General features: G+C 44.6%; 2 protein-coding genes across 3 annotated transcripts in view; both read left to right on the forward strand.

Moving 5' to 3' along the window:
* Window positions 1-15,957, forward strand: part of GABRG2 (gamma-aminobutyric acid type A receptor subunit gamma2) — a 375,570-nt gene that overhangs the window by 59,031 nt on the left and 300,582 nt on the right. The window lies entirely within an intron of this gene.
* LOC120932392 lies at window positions 815-5,831 on the forward strand. Its single transcript, XM_040344733.1, has 2 exons — window positions 815-1,667; window positions 5,034-5,831. Exons 1-2 carry the CDS (start codon window positions 875-877, stop codon window positions 5,621-5,623), a joined length of 1,383 nt encoding a protein of 460 aa, XP_040200667.1. The 5' UTR covers window positions 815-874; the 3' UTR covers window positions 5,624-5,831.

Below are 15,957 nucleotides of genomic sequence, written 5' to 3' on the forward strand. Positions count from 1 at the left end.
TAGCGGTAACCCCAAGCCAGACTCGGGATCGCATTTCAGTATCCAGGCAGAGTTACTTACCTTGTCCCCTGGATCCTGCGGTGCCTGCGTGTGCCGCCGAGCTTCGTTCCCTGCGACATTACAACGCACAGGGGCGGAGATCGGTGCCAAATTCAAAAAAGTACAAACACAGTACACATACAGTATACTGTAATCTTACAGATTACAGTACTGTATAAAATACACACCCCCTTTGTCCCTAGTGGTCTTTTCAGTGTCCTGCATGCACTTTTATATTATAAATACTGTTTTTTCTGCCTGGAAAGATTGTCCACAGCAACCAAAAAGTGTCCCTTTACGTCAAAAATGGTTTTAGACCAGCTTAAAAACAGCGATAATAAATTAGAATCACTTGCAGAATTGAGTGATAGCGATTTGTGGGGAAATTCATCATCAAACACTAAAAGTAATGACAGCGACAATTCTGCAACTGAGCACATTTCAGTGTTTTTGATTTGATTACATGATTGCATTATTTTTATGATTATTATACTATTATTTGTTATAATTATTTATAGTTATTTATTATATTATAATTTATGATTTTGTGTTTCAAACTTTATCATACCCGAGATGTCTACTAGAATCTGGTTTGGACAGATTTAAGTGTGTTATTCCTAAGAATTACAGGCCTAAAATATAAAACGCCAAATTTCCATGCAAAGCAATTGTACCACTTTTAGCATAACAAATCTGACATAATCATACCGCCAGGGAGGTTAATGGGAATTATCATTAGTTGTGAGCGAGTTTGACCCTTTCAAGGGTCATAGAATAAGAAAGGGGGCACATTAGGAGCCCACTTGAGTGGGATTGTGGCCATCACGGGGTTAATATGGTATCAGGTGCTGGTTTATGGGTTGTAGTTAGTCTATGTTTGCAGGTAATTCCTAGGTACTGTTCCTTTAATTCTGGGATCATCAGCCAGCCAATGGGATGCGACGGAAGCTTCTGGGAGCAGGAAAGGCTTTATAAGGACTGGCTGGGCTGGGAATCTCCCTCTTTTCCCTTGGCAGCAGCAGCTGAAGAACTTGGACTTCCTGGTTTAGCTGCCCCTCTCTCTAAAGGTATGGAGTCTCTCTTTAAGAAACTTTTAGAGAAGGCAGGCAGCGAAGGGGGGGAAGAATGGCTCAAGCGCTGTTTAACTATGGGGGACATTGTCCCTGAAGAACAGACAGCCAGAGTGGAGACAGGCGCTGGGTTTATGTTACCCACTGAGCAGCAGGGAGAGAGTGCGTCTGCAAGTGAGGAGCCCCCTGTCAGAGCGCGGAGGAGTCAGCCTCCTGAGCGTACAAGGGAATCCCTACCAACTGAAGAGGAGGAGCGGAGGCGCGGCATGGGCGAGGAGGAAGATGGCGGGGGCGTTCCAGCAAGTGTGCGCCGTTCAGGACGGCAGAAGAGGAATCTTTCACAGTCACCTGCGAGGGGAAAAGCCAGGGGAGGCAGAGCAGCGCAGCCCAGTGCAAGCGTGGGGAGGGGGCGCCCGCTCCCCCCACGTCCACCCATTCAGCAACAGGTCCCTCTGAGGGGACAGGAGCAGCAAGTCTTACCTGTCAGGCTGGAGCCTGCAGCGTCTATGCAGAGAGGAGAACCCGGTCCAGCCGTCAATGCACAGCCTCAAGCAGTGGGTGAGTGTGCTCAGTTACAGGCTCTGAATGTTATTGTAGATTCACTGTCCTCTTTGGTTAGAACACTGACCCCTGCTGGTACTGTGGCTGCAAGTCCTGTTTCACATTTAATGTTTAACCCCATACTTACCTCACATTCCTCCACTGCTCCAATACATCAACCCCCCAATGTGTCTATGGCCCAGGGGAGTATGGCGGGGGAGGGTAATCCCCCTGGGAGGGTCAGCGTGCCAGAAGCATGCATGAAAGAGGTAATGCCCTGCGAAATGTCTCCCCTGGGGTTTCACCTGAGCATGTCAGTGAAGGATAAAATTTGGAAAGGGGAATTTATGGACATCTTATCCCTGTTACCCTCCCAGAAAGACTTTATGGCTAAAATGGAAAAGAATGAGAAACATGATGACGCCAGACGCAGACCCATACCTAGGTCATTCAATAACTGGTTGCAAGCATTTTGCATTTTTGCAGGTGTTATGACAGAAAAATACCCGGAACGCAGTAGTGGTCTGTTCCAGCATGTGGATCATATATTGGAGGCTTACAAGAGCTTTGGTGGACTCGGATGGTTTTATTATGACGAGTCATTTAGGCAAAAATTGGCGGTCCACCCCTCGCTGCGTTGGGGTATGAAAGACGTGGGCCTGTGGCTAAATCTGTTGGCCCCTCAGAGGTCTGCCATGACAAAGCCAGCTGCGGTTCCCACTTCAGGCGCAGCTTTTAGGAAAGGGAGCTGTTTCGCGTTCAATGACAGCCAGTGCCGCTGGAATGCGGCTTGTAAATATAGACACGAGTGTTCATATTGCGCAGGGGCTCACCCTGCGGCCAAGTGTTTAAAGAAGTCGGCAAATGCTGCCAGTCAGAGTGCTAGGGATATTTTTCCAAAAAGCCTGCACGCCAGTGAGGCTGGAAAATATGCGCCCATGGCTGGAAATATATCCAGACCAGGTGACGGCGCAGTTCCTCAGTAGAGTTTTTGAGTTTGGTTTCCCCCTCCCTTCATTCTCAGGGGCCGGATGCACAGTAGTGGGCAATTTAAAATCGGCCAGTCAGTTTCCACAAATTGTGAGGGAAAAGGTTGAGAAAGAAATTGCAGAGGGTCGCATTGCAGGTCCTTTTGAGCACCCCCCCTTTGACGATTTCCGCATATCACCTCTAGGGGTGGTGCCCAAGAGGGAGCAGAATACGTATAGGATTATACACCATTTGTCCTTCCCTAAAGGCGATTCGCTTAACGACGAGATTGATGTGGAACTTTGCTCGGTTACGTATGCGACTTTTGAGGAGGCGATCGTTAAAATACGGCAGTGTGGTCCAGGTGCGTTACTGGTGAAAGCCGATATTAAATCGGCTTTTAGACTGTTGCCCATAGCCCCGGAGGCATTTAATTCTTTAGGTTTTTATTTTGACGGGGCCTATTTCTTTGATAGGTGTTTGCCCATGGGGTGTTCCGTATCATGCTCGTATTTTGAGGCGTTCTCGTCTTTCCTGCATTGGGTAGTTGGTTTTCGTTCAGGTAGTGGCAATATTGTCCACTACCTGGATGATTTCATGTTTATAGGACCACAGGATTCGGGGAGTTGTCAGGAGCTATTGCAGGTTTTTCAGGATATGGCGGCGCAGTTTGGTGTCCCGCTGGCGGAGGAGAAGACGTGTACACCGGTGACATCTCTGGAGTTCTTGGGCATATGTATAGACACGTGTAAGATGGAGTTTCGTTTGCCGGAGGCAAAATTGGTGAAATTAAATTCTTTGCTAGCCTCCTTTCTGGCAAGAAAGAAAGTGCGACTCAAGGAGATGCAGTCGCTGCTAGGCGTCCTGGCTTTTGCTGGCAGGATCATGCCCGTTGGACGGATTTTTTCGCGTCGTTTGTACCTAGCGATTGCTGGCTTAAAGTCCCCGTTTGCCCACGTCAGGCTGACAACGTCGATTAAGGCAGATTTGATGGTCTGGGCACGTTTCCTGGAAACGTATAACGGCAGATCGTTTTTTCAGGAAGAATTTGTTGCGGCGCCAGATTTTAGGTTATTCACGGATGCGGCAGGGTCCAAGGGCTTTGCCGCGATATGGAGAACACACTGGTGCTGTGCAGCATGGCCAGAGTCTTGGGTGGTTCAGGAGGTCACAAGAAACATTGTCCTGTTAGAGTTGTTCCCGATTTTGGTGGCATTGACGTTGTGGGGAGCTCAGTTTGCAAACAAAAGGATTCTGGTGGAAACAGACAATAAAGGGGTCCTCTTTGCCATCAATTGCCTTTCGTCAAAGTCGTTGTTGGTGGTCAAGATTTTAAGACAGGTTGTTTTTCTTTGCTTACACTTTAATGTTTGGCTAAAAGCCAAGCACACAATGGGAGTGCAAAATAATCTTGCCGATGCGTTATCTCGGTTTCAGATGGACCGTTTTCGTCAGCTGCTTCCGGAGGCGGATGTGGAAGGGATGCGTTGCCCGGAATTTTTGTGGGACCTAATCTGGACATAGTTTCAAGAGCAATACAGGGCTCGGTGGCACCAAAGACGTGGTTGTGCTATGCTGCTTCTTGGAAGAGCTGGCTGTCCTTTGCAGAAGATTTAGGAGTTAGTGACGGCCGCCCGTCCGAGGGGTCATTATTAGCGTTTGTGGCTTCCCTTATGGAGCAAAGTTTGTCTTTCAGCCATATATCAAAAACCTTAGCAGGAATTTCCTTTTTTTGCCGACTGCGGGGTTTTGCGCCGTGCACAGCTTTCTTCTCAGTGAAACAGGCCTTGAAAGGGTATAAAAGGGTTAATTTTGTCCCGGATGACAGAAGGCCGATTTCACTCGACCTTTTGGGAAAGTTGTGCGAGATAGCGTCGTCCGTTTGTTTTTCGGTTTTCGAGTCCATACTTTTTAGAACAGCGTTCGTGCTTGCTTTTCATGGGGCTCTACGCATATCAGAGCTAATCCCTAAATCTAAACTGGGTGGGTCAGGTATTTTAGTCGACCACGTAACGGTAGATACCTCGGGAATTCAGTTATGGATAAGTCGTTCTAAGACCGACGCGTTGGGTAAAGGTGCGAGGATTCGGTTGGCAGCTCAGGGCGTTAAATCTGTCTGCCCCGTAGATGCGGTGACTCGTTTTTTGGTCGTCAGGCCCCCAGTTCCAGGGTTATTTTTGGTGCACCAGAATGGAGGGCCGCTTACCAAATATCAATTTGATGCGGTATTACGCAAATGCCTGCTAAAGTTGGGTTTGCAAAATATGAGGATATCCTCCCACTCATTTAGAATTGGCGCTGCATCAGAAGCGGCCCGGAGAGGAGTATGTGAGTCAGACATTAAAGACATGGGGAGGTGGAAATCAAATTGTTTTAAAGTTTACGTTCGTCCTAACCTGTTTATTTAAATTTCAGGTCAGCCCCGCACAATTTGGATTCTGGGACATTCCTACATTCACTGGGCGCATAAGAGAGCGGCCTTGCGTAGGTATTCAACGAATTTATCGCTTTGTCCGGAATCATTCCAGGTTTTTTGGAAAGGTGTGCGGGGACTTCAGTGGCACCAACTTTACTTTCACTTAAGTGGGCTTAGTCAGCGTTGGCCTAAGCCGGATGTATTATTAGTTCATGCAGGTGGGAACGATTTGGGCAAAGTAAGGACTTTGGATTTGCTATTTTTGATCCAAAGGGATCTGCAGCGGTTTTCACTAGCCTCTCCAGGCACTATTTTAATTTTCTCAGAAATCATTCCACGCTTCTCTTGGCTCTCCTCTCCACAGAGGAGGGCCATGGAGAAGATGAGGAAGCGGATAAATCGGGCCATGTACAAGTTCATGCCACAAATTGGTGGTTTGTCTTACAGGCACGTTGATTTAGAGGGGGGCTTTACCGGGTTATACAGGCAGGATGGCGTCCACCTCTCGGACGTGGGTATCGATATTTTTAATTTGGGATTGCAGTATGGAATTGAGCAGGCCGCGGAGGTGGGGTGGGGCCGGGCATGATGCTCATACCCGGCTTGTGGGACGTGATATGTCAATTAATGATTTAAATACTGCTCGAGTTACAAAAACTGAGCAGTTGCACATATTTTGGTTTTGCTTGATTAATGGCAAATTTTTGATATTTGAAGTTATGAATTAAAATGATTTTGTTGAATTTAAAATGCTTTGTGTTTAAACCAATAAAGTTACCGCGGCCTTTATTCGCCAATGGTGGGTCAGTGTGTTTATTTGCTATGGTGCCTGGAGTAAGGTTGTTGGGTAAAGAGTATGGCCTACAGTCCCAAGAGGTGAGCAGCCATTTCACCTGGTGAAGGGAGCACTTGTCACGGATTGTTGGTTTATCTGAGAAGCACCTTCTTCTCACAGTGGAATTTAAAGCACACTCTATATAAGAAGATTTTGTGTTCCGATTAACCTTCTTATATATTTGGTATTGGACTTTTCATTTTTTCAGCACATGCGTTTATTGCACAATAATATTGGATTTATTTAATTGTTTTACCTGAGAAGCACTTTTTTTCTCACAGTATAATTTGAAACACATTCTAAGAATTTTTGTTTCAATCAATTTTTTATACATTTACTACTGGACTTTATATTTATTTAGCACGTGTATTTATTGCATTATATTTTATGTATTATTTGTCAGATTGCAGCAGCGCTATCACATTTTTTACATAACCATTTTAACCATGTTCCGCCTTCCCAGTGAAGCTATAGGGAGGTCTTTCTATGTAGTTTTGTAAATATTGTGGTTATCAGTTTGCTGTAATTCAGTCTGTATATGTTTTGCATTTGTCTAGGTAAAGAACACTAAGATAGGAGATATGATCAGATGTGGTACATAAATTAGAGCATTTTGCCCATACTAGATCAGCTGCAGACAGTTACTTTGCTGACAACATAGGTTCACTTTTGTCTAAGTTACTTTTTAAGGCTAAAGAAAGAGCCGAACCATGTTATAAGAGCCGGTTCACACAGGGGCAACACAACTTCCAGCACGACTTTGGGAGGCAACTTGGACTTGACTTGAGTATGAATCATCAGGCAACTTAAAAGGCAACTTCAAGTTGCCTCCAAGACAGTACAAAGCAACTTCAAGTCGCCTCCAGGACAGGAGGCTTTCCAGTGGCCAATCAAACAACAATCAGCTCTGTGGGAGGGAGGGGTTTGCCTGAGAAATGTATGTTATCTTCCTGTATTGTTGCTTCAGTTAAGACAGTGATCCGACTTCTGAGGCCTCGTACACACGACCGAGGAACTCGGCAGGCGAAACACATTGTTTTCCTCGTCGAGTTCTTGTTAGGCTTGTCAAGGAACTCGACAAGCCAATTTTCTCCATTCCCGTCGAGGAAAAAGAGAACATGCTCTCTTTTTGGCTCGTCGAGTTCCTCGACAGTTTCCTCGCTGAAAAATGTACACACGACCGGTTTCCTCGGCAAAAAAAATCTCCCACCAAGTTTCTTGATGGATTCTGCCGAGGAAACCGGTCATGTGTATGAGGCCTGAGGCAACTTCCATTGAAATCAATGGGTACAAGTTGCCTACAAGTTGCCTAGAAGTCAGATTGAAATAGTACAGGAACCTTTTCTGAAGTCGGAGCGACTTCAGTAGTGTGTATTAACCTCCCTGGCGGTATGATTCTGTCTGGAATTACGTACCAAAAGTGGTACAATTATTTGCAAGGAAATTTGGCGTTTTATACTGTAGGCCCGTAATTCTTAGGAATAACTCACTTAAATCTGACCAAACAAGAATCTAATAGGCATCCCGGGTATGACATTTTTTTAAAAAGAAAATGATAAATTATAATATAATAAATAATTATAAATAATTATAACACATAATAATATAATTCTAATAAAAATGATTCAATAATGTAATCAACTCAAAATCACTGAAATTTTCTCAGTTGCAGAATTGTCGCTGTCATTATTTTTTTTTTTTTATGACGAATTTCCCACAAATCGCTATCGCACAATTCTGCAAGTGATTATAATTTATTATCGCTGTTCTCTAGCTGATCTAAAACCATTTTTGACATAAAGGGACACTTTTGGTTGCTATGGACAATATACAGTTTGCAGGGAGAAAGAAATGTTTATTATATAAAAGAACATGCATGACACTGGGCAGACCACTGGGGACAAGGGGTGTGTGTTTTTTTTACATACAGTACTGTAATCTATAAGATTACAGTATACTGTATGTAAGGTGTTTGTTTACGTTTTTGAATTTGGCGCCGATCTCCGCTCCCGTGCGTCGTAACGTCGCAGGGAACGGAGATCGGTGGCACAGGAGGACGCTGTGTGAATCGAGCGAGGTCCCGCTCGCTCACACAGCGCGGTGACATCGCTGGATCCAGGACAAGGTAAGCCAGCGCACGCTGCAGGCTCTGCATAGCTTACCCCGAGCGTGACTCGGGGATACCGATCGCAGCAGAAAAAATCCACCCCGAGTCATGCTCGGGGTTACCGCCAGGAGGGTTAAGACGGCTCCATTCACTTCTATTGATTTTCTCAACCACACAACTTGGGACGACTTGGGGCAACTTCAAGTCGGATCCCAGGTCGCCCCTGTGTGAACCGGCTCTAAGAGTTATTGCTTTGGGCTTGGTTCCAGAGATCTGATAATATCAGTATTATATCATCAGCAAATAATGTTAGCTTCACCTCCATGGAAAGATTGCATAGCAGTTAAAGATAGCAGTAGAGGTTCAATAGAAATGTTCAACGATAGAAGAATTGGAAAACAGTTTATAGTGTGCAAAAACCCACCATTTAAGTTGTTGGAGTAGAGTACACACCAGCGCAACTTGTCACGCAATTTTACAGTTCCAAACTACATGACAAGTCGCACCCCATTGCCAGCAGTGGAACCTTTTATATCACCATGACTTATGTCTCAGCTATTATGAAAAAGGTTCCTACACTACTTTTTGCCGATTTCATTGTGACTTACATAGACTTCTGTTAAATGAAGTGGCAAGCTGCAATGAAATCAGCAGTGCAAATCACACTGGTGTGTGGCTTTGGAATCGTGCTGAAGTAACTAGATTTCAAAGCTGCACCGGTGTGAATGTTTGTCAAAGATCTTTTCTGCATCTAAAGCTTCGTACACACGACCGAGTTTCTCGGCAAAAACCAGCAAGAAACTTGCTGGGAGATATTTTTTTGCAGAGGAAACCGGTCGTGTGTACATTTTCGTCGAGGAAACTGTCGAGAAACTCGACGAGCCAAAAAGAGAGCAAGTTCTCTATTTCCTTGACGGGAATGGAGAAACTTGCCTTGTTGAGTTACTCGACAGCCTAGCAAGGAACTCGACGAGGAAAACGATGTGTTTCGCCCGTCGAGTTCCTCGGTCGTGTGTACGAGGCTTCAGGCTCCATGCACATTGGGCTGAATAAAAAACGTCTGATCTCTTTGGAATAAAAAACGTCCATATAGAGCATTTATTGTACAAAGTTTAGAAGAGTTTAGGAGAGTTTTACATTTTTTCTGCCAGTGCACTCCAATCAGAAACGCAAAAGAGAAGTTTTTTATTCCTGCATCTAAACGTTGTTCTCAAAATATGCCTCTTAACGTTCTAATGTACATGTAAACGGACATATAAGATAACATTGAGTTGCTTCTACAGGCAAAACACAAAACTCCTGTAGAAGCAACGTTTTGCATGCCAGTGTGCATGGAGCCTTATGCTGTTTGACTAAAGGAAGGGTCAAAATGAATCTTTTATAAAGTTTACCTAACAAAATGCAGCAACCTAAGGTTAGATGGGTTGTACATAACCCTCTCATTACATTTTCTATTGCCTACTTATAGAATATGGTGTCATCTGGTGTTTTGGAAAGGGGATTCATTTTTTAACCTCTCACATTCCTCCTTGAAGTTTTAGTATGGCTAGACCTCTAAGGCCTCGTACACACGACCAAGTTTCTCGGCAAAAACCAGCAAGAAACTTGCTGGGAGATATTTTTTTGCCGAGGAAACCAGTCGTGTGTACATTTTCGTTGAGGAAACTGTCGAGAAACTCGACGAGCCAAAAAGAGAGCAAGTTCTCTATTTCCTCGACGGGAGTCTCAAATTGGCTCGTCAAGTTCCTCGATGGGCTGGTTTTCGACGAGAAACTCGAGCGTGTGTATGCTAAGAAACCCACGCTTGCTCAGAATAAAGTATGAGACGGGAGTAAAAGTAGCATTTGTAATGGAGATAACACATTTTTCAAGCTGTAACAGACTGAAAAGTGCAAATAGTCTCTTACCAAACTTTTACTTAACACGCAAACACATGAGATTAGCAAAAGCAGCCCCAAGAGTTGTGCCAGTGGAATCGAATTTCCCCTGCCGTCTTATGTGTTGTAGTCACCGCGTTTGAGAACGAGGAGATTTTGTCTTGACTGTGTGTACGCAAAGCAAGCTTGTCGAGTTTCTCGACAAGCCTAACAAGGAACTCGACGAGGAAAACTATGTGTTTCGCCCGTCGAGATCCTCGGTCGTGTGTACGAGGCCTAAGTCATTGTGTTTGCAGAAACAAACAAAAGTTATGAAGAAGAGCTCCAAAATGGTTGTGTAACCTCTTTGGCCTGTTCACGCCATTGCACTTCATTAAAGTGTTATTCCGTGCATTAACATGCAATGCATTAAAGGAACACTAAAGGAAATTTTTTATTTTTTTTGGTAAAATAACAAACATGTTATACTTACCTCCACTGTGCAGCTCGTTTTGCACAAGGTGTCCCCGAACCCGGTCTTCTGGGGTCCCTCGGCGGCTGTCACGGCTCCTCCTCACAAGAGCTTTCCACCTTCATGCGAGCTCCCTCGCATGGTGGAAAGCTCTTGTGAGCGCGCTCTCGTGATAAAGCAGCGGCCATAGCCGCTCACTGTATCACTCGGCCCCGCCCCCGGCGCGTGGCATCATTGGATGTGATTGACAGCAGCGCCAGCCAATGGCTGCGCTGCTATAACTCCATCCAACCTAGCCAATCAATGGCAACAGACTAAGAACTGAGGAGTATGACAGGGGCAAGCACGGGATTTTCGAGGGTCAGGTAAGTAAAACGGGGGCTGGGGGGGGTGGTACCGTCAGATGTTTTTTCCCCTTAATGCATAGGATGTATTAAGGTGAAAAAACATTTACCTTTACAACTCCTTTAAAGTGTTATTAAACCCACAACAGTAAAATCAGTCTGTTAGATAAAGAGAGGCATGGGTGGCGCTGCCCAATTACATTGTGTAATATGCATGCTAATACCGTGCACCACATAGGTTGGACTTTATGACTTCTTTCAACCTCACCTACTACGTAACTATGAAAATGAATTGCTAAGAAAAAATGGTGTTTGTAGTTTGGATACAACCACAGTATCTATGGATACTGAGAAAAGCGCACACCAATAACAACATTGGTCACACCTTTTTGGTCTCATATATGATCTAAATCCATCTAGTGTGATCAATAAAGTAAAATAAGCAGAAATTCATGAGTGTAAAATACTGAGCAGCAGAGTACCAAAACATATATAAAATTAATAAAAATGAAAGAAAAAAAATTGATAAATAAATAAGAATAAAAAATAAAAAGTGTATGCACTGCTCCTTTAAAGCTGTTAGCTAAAAAATTTAAATCTCTTCAACTCAATCAATCCCATTCAACATATATGACCTTAATCTATCAAATATGCTCATAAATTACTAAAGTGCATAGTAAAACAAATCTACTTATGTGCAAAAGTGATATGCTGTGCCATAAAATGCACTCAGACTACCATACACAACATGTCTCCAAACAAAAGTGAAGAGTGTCCAGTATTAGCTACTCGTCATTCTCCATACTGTTGGTATGTACAGTCAAGTATTTACTAGAAAGTGGGCTGCTTTCACCAGGTCATATCCTGCATTGGTATAACATATAAGGCAATATCGTACGGTCCCTTCCCTGAAGACACCTATGAAGACACCATCTGTTATATGCTGTTTATGATCTCCTATAATTAAGAGATCACGGCCTTCCAGTAAGAGGCAGTGTGTGATTGTGGTGGAGGTCTCTATCATCACCCCTTTTTGGATATGGTGGACCAATAAGCACTTGGGAGATCATTGGAATTGATTAATTTCTCTATTGGGACTTTTTTTTTTTTGGAGTGTGATGAAGTCTATGATTGCCTTGGACACTTAGGGCCAGATTCAGAAAAGAGATACGACGGCGTATCTTCTGATACGCCTTCGTATCTCTGAGATCCTGACGGTCGTATCTATGCGCCTGATTCATAGAATCAGGTTACGCATAAATCTTCCTAAGATCCGACAGGTGTAAGTGACTTACACCGTCGGATCTTAGGCTGCAATTCTAGGCCGGCCACTAGGTGGCGATTCCATTGTGGTCGGCGTAGAATATGCAAATGAGTCGTTACGCCGATTCACGAACGTACGCTTGCCCGTCGCAGTAAATTTACGCCGTTTCCATAAGAGATATGCGGCGTAAAGATAAAGCTGCCCCCTAGGTGGTCTAGCCAATGTTAAGTATGTCCGTCGTTCCCGCGTCGAAATGTGAAATTTAACATTGTTTACGTAAGTCGTCCGTGAATGGCGCTGGACGCCATTTACGTTAACGTCGAAACCAATGACATCCTTGCAACGTCATTTAGCGCAATGCACGTTGGGAAATTTTAGGGACGGAGCATGCGCAGTACATTCGGCGCGGGAATGCGTCTAATTTAAATGATACACGCCCCATTTGAATTAGGCGGGCTTGCGCCGGGCGGATTTACGCTACGCCGCCGCAACTTTACAGGCAAGTGCTTTGTGAATCAAGCACTTGCCCGTAAAACTTGCGGCGGTGTAATGTAAATGTGATACGTTACGCCGCCGCAGATTTACGCGAAAATACGTGAATCTGGCCCTTATTTTTTTATCACGTGTAGATCACTGGTTTGTTATCCGATTCTTTTTTCTGCACTGGTTGTGCTGCCTTCAGTGCAGTCTGTATTACGTTTATTAGCACAACTTTTTCTTTTTGTCTATTTGTTTAATGTTGTATAACATTTTTTATTGCTGCTTTGTTTATATACACATTTTTTTTAATTAGCGCAGTAACCTTTTTCCACTATAGATGTAATCGGTGGATATACTCATATAAGAATTGGGTGGACAAAGAGACATCTCAAAGTGTGACCCTGTTTGGTAAATGTATTTGTAGTAAAGTCAAAAACTCACAACAGTAGGAAAGTAAATTTGCATATAGGAAATGCTGTGTCCCGGACACCCTGCTTTCCACGGGCCGAAGCTTCAAGCCCAATCAGTCTGTATATTCAGTAAAGCATGCTTGTTAGGCTCACTGTGGAACCTAAGGGGTTAATTTTCCACATTGTGTAAAAAGGCTATTCGATCCTGTCTTTTCCAATCCTCCGCTTCTTTTACTTTCCATTGGCATGCATCCATTGGCAAGGTGCAATTGGATGCCATTTGTAATGAATGGCACCGCATCACACTAATGTACATAATATTACTGCAGTGCAATGGTAAAAAATGCAAAAATCCTCAAGAAGGAAAGCAGAAAATCTAAGCACAAATAAAACATAAAGTTAAGTGGTATCTTTTTACATTTTTATTTGTACATTTGTAAAAAAAAAAAAAAAACAACAACCCTAATTAGCTGTGTCCCCAATTTACCATTTTCTGTTCAGAGAACAGAAAGCAGAACTAATAGATTCCAGACAATGGTCCAGATTCATGTAGGGCGGCGTAACTTTAAGCGGGCGTATCGTATTTATGCTACGCCACCGCAACTTAGAGAGGCAAGTGCAGTATTCACAAAGCACTTGCGTCCTAAGTTACAGCAGCGTATCGTAAATGTGCCGGCGTAAGCGCGCCTAAATCAAATGAGGAAGAGGTGGGTGTGTTTTATGTAAACTAATCATGACCCCACGTAAATGACGCTTTTTACGAAAGGCGCATGCACGCGCATGCTCAGTATCACGTCGAATTTTCAAAGTAAATTGCGCCCACTAAATGCTTAGTCAACGTGAATGTAACCTACGCCCAGCCCCATTCACGGACGACTTACGCAAACAATGTAAAATACGACGCTGTTCGTAAGTTTCCGACGTCCATACCTAACATGACTTACCCCTGCTTTATGAGGGGTAACTTTACGTCGGGCGCATGTACGTTCGTGAATCTGCGTATCTAGCTATTTTGTATATTCTACGCGGAAATCTACGGAAGCGCCACCTAGCGGCCAGCGTAAATATGCACCCTAAGATACGACGGCGTAGGAGACTTACGCCGCTCGTATCTAGGCAACTGTGAGGCGTATCTGATTCTATGAATCAGGCGCCGAGTTGCGACGGCCCGCATTCGGAGTTACACCGGCGTATCTGGAGATACGCCGTCGTAACTCCTTTGTGAATCCGGGCCAATATGTTTAATCTGAGAGTTTTTTTCAGACTCACGCTAAATCCTATCATTCTCATTTTATGTGCATACTGTCAGAAATTTTGACAGAGTAGCTAGGATAACTTTTAGTACTTCCATTTTCTGCAAACATAAAACTTTTTGGAAATCATATATTTCTGAAGCTTAATAGCTGCATTGGGTAAATGTTATATCAACCAAACAGTTCTAGTAGATTCAACGTCCGCTCAGGATTTTAATAATAGGGGAGATTTACTAAAACTGGAGCACTCACATTTGGTGCAGCTGTGCATGGCAGCCAATCAGCTTCTAACTTCATCTTGTTTAACCACTTCCAGACTGCCCCACCTACATATACTGCGGCAGGGTGGACCTTCAGCGCGAAATCACATACCTGTACGTGATCTTCTTTTCTGGGTCTGGGGCACGAATGTGCGCCACTGGTGACCAGCTCCTGCTGTGATTGGACACAGTGGGAGCTAATCAGCGGGCCCAGCATACCCGATGTTTGCTGGCACCCGGCAATCCTTCCTGAGAGAGGCAGAACGGCGGTCTTCCTAAGTAAACAAGGCAGATTGCCGTTCTGTCAGAGGGGAAGATGGAGATCTTGTGTTTTATCCTAATGCAAAGAATTCATTAAAGCGGAGTTCCGGCCACAATTTTAAAAATAAAAACTTTTTAAATATGAATACCCCTGTAATACACAAGCTTAATGTATTCTACTACAGTTAGTCTGTAAACTAAGGTTTGTTTTGTTAGGTTGTTACAGCATTTAGACACTTATAAAACAGAAATTGACTGGGGCCATCTTAAGTGTGGGCATCATGAAGCCAGACTGTATGACTTCCTGGATTTCAGCCTCGCACATGCTCAGTGCTGTACAAGCAGTGTAATAGATTTCAGATCAGGTTTCAATAGCAACGGGAGTGTCAGAGGAAGTTACCACCCCTTATCTATGCAAACCTCCCCTCCCCTCCTCCCCTCCTCCTTCCAGGAACCAGTAAATATAAGAAATAATTTGTTCCTGTGCAGAGATATCTACATAACAAGATGATATATATCTCTTGTTATATATGTGGTGTGTATACATATACCAGACATGTGCACTGTCAATAAATTCATTTTGTTTAGTTCCGTTTTGCATTATTAGCCGTTATTTCGTATTTTGTGCCCGAAACTCAATTCGGATTCGTACGCTCGTAATGGGCACAGCAGGAGTACAGCCACAGGAAGTCAGCACAGAACAGGGATTGTGGGAACCCTTCATGAGGGATTCCCACCATCCCTGCACTGAGTTCCCGGGTCTGTACACCCGCTGTGCCCATTATGAGGGGTTCCCACAATCCCTGTGCTGAGTTCCCGGGTCTGTACACCAGCTGTGCCCATTATGAGGGGTTCCCACGATCCCTGTGCTGAGTTCCCGGGTCTGTACACCAGCTGTGCCCATTATGAGGGGTTCCCACCATCCCTGTGCTGAGTTCCCGGGTCTGTACACCTACTGTGCCCATTATGAGGGGTTCTCACCATCCCTGTGCTGAGTTCCCGGGTCTGTACACCTGCTGTGCCCATTATGAGGGGTTCCCACCATCCCTGTGCTGAGTTCCTGGGTCTGTACACCAGCTGTGCCCATTATGAGGGGTTCCCACCATCCCTGTGCTGAGTTCCCGGGTCTGTACACCTGCTGTGCCCATTATGAGGGGTTCCCACCATCCCTGTGCTGAGTTCCCGGGTCTGTACACCAGCTGTGCCCATTATGAGGGGTTCCCACCATCCCTGTGCTGAGTTCCCGGGTCTGTGCCCATTATGAGGGGTTCCCACCATCCCTGTGCTGAGTTCCTGGGTCTGTACACCAGCTGTGCCCATTATGAGAGGTTCCCACCATCCCTGCACTGAGTTCCCAGGTCTGTACACCTGCTGTGCCCAT

This window comes from Rana temporaria, chromosome 3 (genome assembly GCF_905171775.1).
Source record: "Rana temporaria chromosome 3, aRanTem1.1, whole genome shotgun sequence".
NCBI lineage: Eukaryota > Metazoa > Chordata > Amphibia > Anura > Ranidae > Rana > Rana temporaria.

Coding starts and splice junctions, on each gene's coding strand:
- LOC120932392 (XM_040344733.1), top strand. CDS start 875: ATGGTATCAGGTGCTGGTTTATGGGTTGTAGTTAGTCTATGTTTGCAG. Junction 1,668..5,033: donor TGCACAGCCTCAAGCAGTGG/GTGAGTGTGCTC, acceptor TTTAAATTTCAG/GTCAGCCCCGCACAATTTGG.